This window comes from Tiliqua scincoides, chromosome 5 (genome assembly GCF_035046505.1).
Source record: "Tiliqua scincoides isolate rTilSci1 chromosome 5, rTilSci1.hap2, whole genome shotgun sequence".
Taxonomy (NCBI): Eukaryota; Metazoa; Chordata; class Lepidosauria; order Squamata; family Scincidae; genus Tiliqua; species Tiliqua scincoides.
The window spans coordinates 94,491,888-94,497,765 of record NC_089825.1 but is presented as its reverse complement, the minus strand read 5'-3'; the positions used below and the strand labels follow the sequence as shown (position 1 = coordinate 94,497,765).

The 5,878-nt window shown below is 41.3% G+C and overlaps 1 protein-coding gene across 1 annotated transcript; it reads left to right on the top strand.

Annotated features, from left to right (window-relative positions):
• Positions 1-1,411: 1,411 nt before the first annotated feature.
• On the top strand, positions 1,412-2,404 carry LOC136652373 (olfactory receptor 14A16-like). The gene has a single exon (XM_066629310.1). The coding sequence runs from the start codon at positions 1,412-1,414 to the stop codon at positions 2,402-2,404; it is 993 nt and encodes a 330-aa protein (XP_066485407.1).
• The last annotated feature ends 3,474 nt before the right edge of the window (positions 2,405-5,878 follow it).

The window sequence follows — 5,878 nt, the reverse complement described above, 5'->3', positions numbered from 1 at the left end:
ATGGTAAAAGGAACAAAAAAAATAATAATCTGGAGTCTGCAGACAAACAGCCCCACAGTAAGTGAGCTCTCAAGTGCTAACTTTTGATAATAAATTGATAATAAATTGACAATAAATTGATCAAAACTATGACATTTATTTAAGTTCCTTTCTGGTATGTATTTTAGACTTTCTCTCTTTATATAGACAAAACAGCTTAAGGACTGCAGGGTTCACAGAGGATATGTTAAGCAGGATAAGCAGGAGATGTTTAAATTTCTTCATTGAAAAGCTGTGTGTTACAGACTATTGTAATGGAGGCTGGAGCAGCAGTCAGTATTTCTGTAATCCATCATATGCACATAGGAGCCCTGACATGGACAAGGAACTTGTATATTCAGGGTCATTGAGTTTACCTGTTTAGTGCTGGAAGCAAACTCTTTGCTTTGCACAGTAAATCACATCTTCATTCAACATTGATCATTGAAGGTCAGGCTATTGATGAATGAACATCCGATCCATGTAGATTACTTCTGAATAGTGTTTGCCATTTTCTGACCTTGAGCTATATTAATTTCTATAGACGTGTGAAAGCTGTTAGCTAAAAGCTAACAAAATCAACTGCACATTCAAAGAACAACATTCTAAATGGATGCTGATCTTCCCCTGGAGACAACTTGACACTGGGCTTTATGGTTCTCCCTGACCCACTTCTTTACCTTCTGGTGCTGGCAGCAGAGACAGGAGAAGCAGATGGGCCAGGCCAAGTTCATCTTCCCCTTGTCTATTAGCCCTGGGAGGTACAGGGAAGAAGTCTTTGTGGGCCAGTAACCCTCTGTCTGTTGACAGTGGCCAAAGAGAATTTTCCTTCCTTTCCTGTAGTCTCTGAGCAATGGACAGCTGGAGCAAGCAGAGTTCGACTTGGCAGAGAAGGAGGAAAGTGAGATTCCAGCACCTGTGGCTCCACGGCTGATAACTGGTCTTCCCATGGTTAGCCCTGGGAGGAAGCAGAACAGCTTCCTGTGACCTGTAGTTCTCTAATGTTAGAATGCAGTGTTGATAACAGGATAATAAGATAAAAACTTTAATCTAGTTCCCTGTCATGTGCATGAAAACAACTGAGATAATTGTGGACAAGAGAAACATAGAGAAAGGGACTCTCTCCTGGGTTTAGTACAGGTGACTTCACCTGACAGGGAATTTGAAAGAAAGGCAACAAAACCAGTAGTCCCTCTGTTACTACTATTTGCAGATGGAATACATAGGCCTGAGAGACACTTCCTTGCATGTTCCAAAGACAATTCTCCACAAGAACCAAATATCTTAATTCCATCCACACAACCACACTGACACATCTCACTCAAAGCTGTTCTTAACCTCCTCCCTGAACTATTGTCTTCTTTTGACAGCCGACAAACAATTAAGCTGCTCAATGTCCAACCAATCAAGAGTGACTGAATTTCTTCTACATGGATTCTCTGATACCCAGGGATTAAAGGCATTTCACGTTACTGTTTTTCTGTCCATCTACTTGGTGGCCTCCGTGGAAAACCTTCTCATCATCACACTCATACTTTATAATCCTCAACTACACAAACCTATGTACTTCTTTCTGGTCAACCTAGCCTTCCAAGACCTTGGCTCCATATCAGTCACGGTCCCCAAATCTGTGGCAAATGCCCTCACAAGCACTAAGACAATTTCTTACGCCGGGTGCATCTGCCAAGTCTTTGTCTTCCTCTTTTTCACTGTATCTCATTTCATCCTCCTTGGTGTCATGGCTTATGACCGCTACACGGCCATCTGCAATCCACTGCACTATGAGACTGTGATGAACATGAAAGCCTGTTGCCAAATGGTAACAGGCGCGTGGATTGGTGGCCTTGCTTATTCCATCGTGTATACTGGAAATGCATTCACGATGACATTCTGTTCCAATGACATCAAACAGTTCTTCTGTGAAATACCACAGTTATTCAAGATAGCATGCTCTGATTCATACCGCACTGTACTTTGGGTTATCTTGGCTGGTGCTTCCGTGGCTTTTATTTACCTTCTTTTAATCATTTGTTCATATGTTCAGATCTTTCGAGCTGTTCTAAGAATCCCATCCACCCAGGGAAAGCAAAAAGCCTTCTCAACTTGCTTGCCACACCTAATTGTAATAGTATTATATTTCCTAAGTGGCTCATTTGCTTACCTGAGGCCAATATCAAGATCCCCATCAATCATGGATCTCTTGATTTCTATGCTCTATTGCATGGTACCACCAGTAATGAACCCACTGATTTATAGCATAAGGAACAAGGACATCAAAATGACCTTCTGGAAGTTGATATCAAATCTTTGCCCCAGGTCTTACACAATTATGACTGGTCAGAGTGTGGGAAATGGCTTGATCTTTTTTAAAAGGCATTTTAAATGATGCATAATTTTTTCTTTTTGTAATGAAAAAAACAAACTATTGTTTTTCCTCTGTTAAAAAAACAGTTTTTTGAAGTTGTCTGAAAGCATGATATTTCTTTGTAAATATAAACAGAAAGTTCTCAAACTGTGGGTCAGGACCCACTAGGTCGGTTACGAGCCAATTTCGGGTGGGTTCCCATTCATTTCAATGTGGGTTTTATTTTTAATATATTAGACTAGATGCTACTGTCGTATGTAACTGTATTTGGGGAAATATTACAGATTTGTACTTTGAACAGGATACTATGTATATGCTTTTAATAGGGCTTATTCCTGGGTAACTGTGGATAGAATTGCAGCCTTTGGGATGTTTGGGGATTTTTTTTTTTAAACGGATCAGCAACAGCTTGGAAGAGATGGGATGGGTCTTCTTTACTTTAAATAAATGTTTAAACCTACACTTATTGTAAACTCTTAATTTACTTAATTGATTTGATTTGATTTGATTTTGTCATATGGAGGTGTCAAAAATTTTCCTGCTTGAAGAAGTCACTTCTGGCCATGATATCACTTCCAAGTTAATCACATCAATTATGGTTGGTCCTGACAGATTAAGTGGGTCCTGGAGCTAAAAAGTTTGAGAACCACTGCTTTAGAAAACACACTAGCTTTATAGGGACTATTTCTAAATATGTCTTAACAAATATTAACCTTTTGGTTAATATATACTGATTTATTTCCAAATGAAATGTCAATTGAAAACCTAGACCAGGTGACCAGCTTAATTTTGCAGTTCCTTGGATGAGTGGGAGAGTGCCACTCAGAAGCTGAATGTTGCTGGGAGAGACATGTCAGGACATCAGGCTACCTGGTACCTCTCCTAATAGAGGGATATTAGGAAAACAAGTTTCTGGAGGAAAAATCCATTATGGGGTACAAGCCATGATGTGTATGCGCAACCTCCTGATTTTAGAAATGGGTTATGTCAGAATGCCAGATGCAAGGGAGGGCACCAGGATGAGGTCTCTTGTTATCTGGTGTGCTCCCTGGGGCATTTGGTGGGCCGCTGTAAGATACAGGAAGCTGGACTAGATGGGCCTATGGCCTGATCCAGTGGGGCTGTTCTTATGTTCTTATGTTCTTATGATATCAGATATTTCCCCAATGGCCTGATACCATACACTATAGTGTGCCCAGGGACAGAATACTGCTCAGTCTCCATCAGATGATATGGACCACGCCGGTTGCAAAGCTACCTGATTCATCCACTGGAGGGCAAGATTGGAGCAAGATTGCCAAAAGTGGGTTGAATACTGGCAAATCTCAATAAGTCAACAGAGTGGCCAGTTAGTGCTTAGATCAGACCAGACCAGACCAGAAATTAAAAATAACAGTTTCTTTTTCACCTGCAGCAATGGCTCTGTTCCAGCCACTCTGGAGGCGTTTAAGGGGAAGGTTCTTTCCCAGGTTCTTTATGGCTCTCCTGTCTGGTATAAGGCTATTAACCAATCATTAGAACGCATTCAAGTCTCTTTTTTTGCTGAAGATTTTGGATTTACCCAGGTGTGTTCCCTACCCGGTTCTGTGACTCGAGGTGGAGTTAATTCGGTTAAAAGACCACTGCATGGCTAAGATTATTGAAATTTTGGTTTAGGATTTTATTTAACCCTACCTCTACTGGTCTAATGCACCAATTATTGTCGGATGCAGTCCTGCCTTTGGAGATCGCTGATCTTTTAACTAAACTTAAGTCAGTAGGGCTGGGCACCGCAGAGCTAGGCATGATGGGCCCTGATGTAGCTTACAGAATTGTCAAAGAAAGAATTCTTGATATTGAACAAGAACTGTTTAGTGCTGCCAAAACCACATGCTCTCCACTCTATCTCCATGTTCCGGTTAGCTTTGGGAAACCAGCCTTTTATCACCTGGAGTGCCCGCAGGCTCAGAGAGCTTTCACAATTTCAAGATGTCACGCTCTTCCATCAGACTTGTTAACGGGCAGGTTTAGTGGTATCCCCTACTCGGAGAGGAAATGCAAGTGTGGTAGGGATTGTATTGAGACTCTAACACATACCTTTTTCTACTGCCTGTTACATGATAATTCACGCATAAAATATCTAAGCCCATTGTTAGCTAGGATGCAGGGCTGGGAGGACTCAATCATGCTCCAGTTTCTCCTTTCCACATCTGAACCTGAGTCCCTGGATAGGATCGCTTTCTTTTTATCCAGGGTAGTAGCCAGGCAGAACTCTGGGACTCTGGGCAGTGTGAGAGGAAAGGACTGATATGATGTTTATGTTTGTGATGTTGTTGTATATTTGTGTTTTGTTTTGTTTCTTTCTCTGTATTTTATGCCAATAAAGGTCTTACTGTACTGTACTGAAAACAACAGCAACGAATAGTAATATGAGCCAGTTTTGTCTCTCTCTTCCTTAAGTTCTGAAATGAAGGAGAGTCATATCTTTGGTCATCATAATGTCCTCATATGAACCCTGGTGGCTCAGACCAAAGATCCTTCTTGTCCAACATCCAATCAGATGCCTCTGGGAAGACCTCAAGCAGGTCATAAAAGGGACAGCCACCTGTGATGGTGTCCCTTTCTCTTAGCAACTGGAATTCAGTGGCACATCTCAAAACATGGCTATTCCATTGAGTTATCATGGCTAATGGCAACTCATTATTATTATTAATTCAGCTCTGACTCACAACCTAGGTGATATCGAGAACTCAACCTCTTTCAGACCTAGACTTCCATGTCAACACTCTTGCTATTTAAATAGGAGATTTTATTTTCTTCTTTCACACCCATGTCCTTGAATGCTCCTCCTCACCCTCTTCTTCAGTATGTTGCTCTAAGCCATCGTCTTCAGTCTTTTTTCCAACACAAACAAACAAACAAACAAACAAACAAACAAACAAACAAACAAACAAACAAACAAACAAACAAACAAACAAACAAAGAAAGAAAGAAAGAGTATGAGACTTAGGGCCCCACAACTGATCCTGCACCCCCTCCCAGGACCCTATCCACCAAACCCACCCCCATCGCTGCCTGCTCCCTACCCTCAAAATGCCTTCCCAGCACTGTTCACTGTAACCAAATATACTTATTAGAGAGAACAGAAAAAAGTTACTATGAAGCCTTGAACTAGTGAAAAAGCGATTTTTTCCACAATTGCTACGAACCTGGGCAGAACTGGAATACACTATCTTGGTACCTGAAGGGGTACATCAGATGCCTCCCCTTTACCTGGTGGTGCTCTAGTTTAGTGATCTTCAAACATCTTCATTCCCATAAGTTGCCACAACCTCACAACTGAGGTTTTGTGACCTCATTAGGGACCTGACTCCAAGATTGAAGAATACTGTTCTAAGCATATCTTTTGTGATGATTCTCTATGACTGACTTTGCTGATTCTAACCACAGCATTCAAGCATGGAAAGAGACTCTCTAGCATGAAATAAGCAAGCGTGAAAAAGAACGTGGCTTACT

What these genes read in the sequence shown, in the direction of transcription:
- LOC136652373 (XM_066629310.1), top strand. Translation starts at nt 1,412, where the DNA reads ATGTCCAACCAATCAAGAGTGACTGAATTTCTTCTACATGGATTCTCT.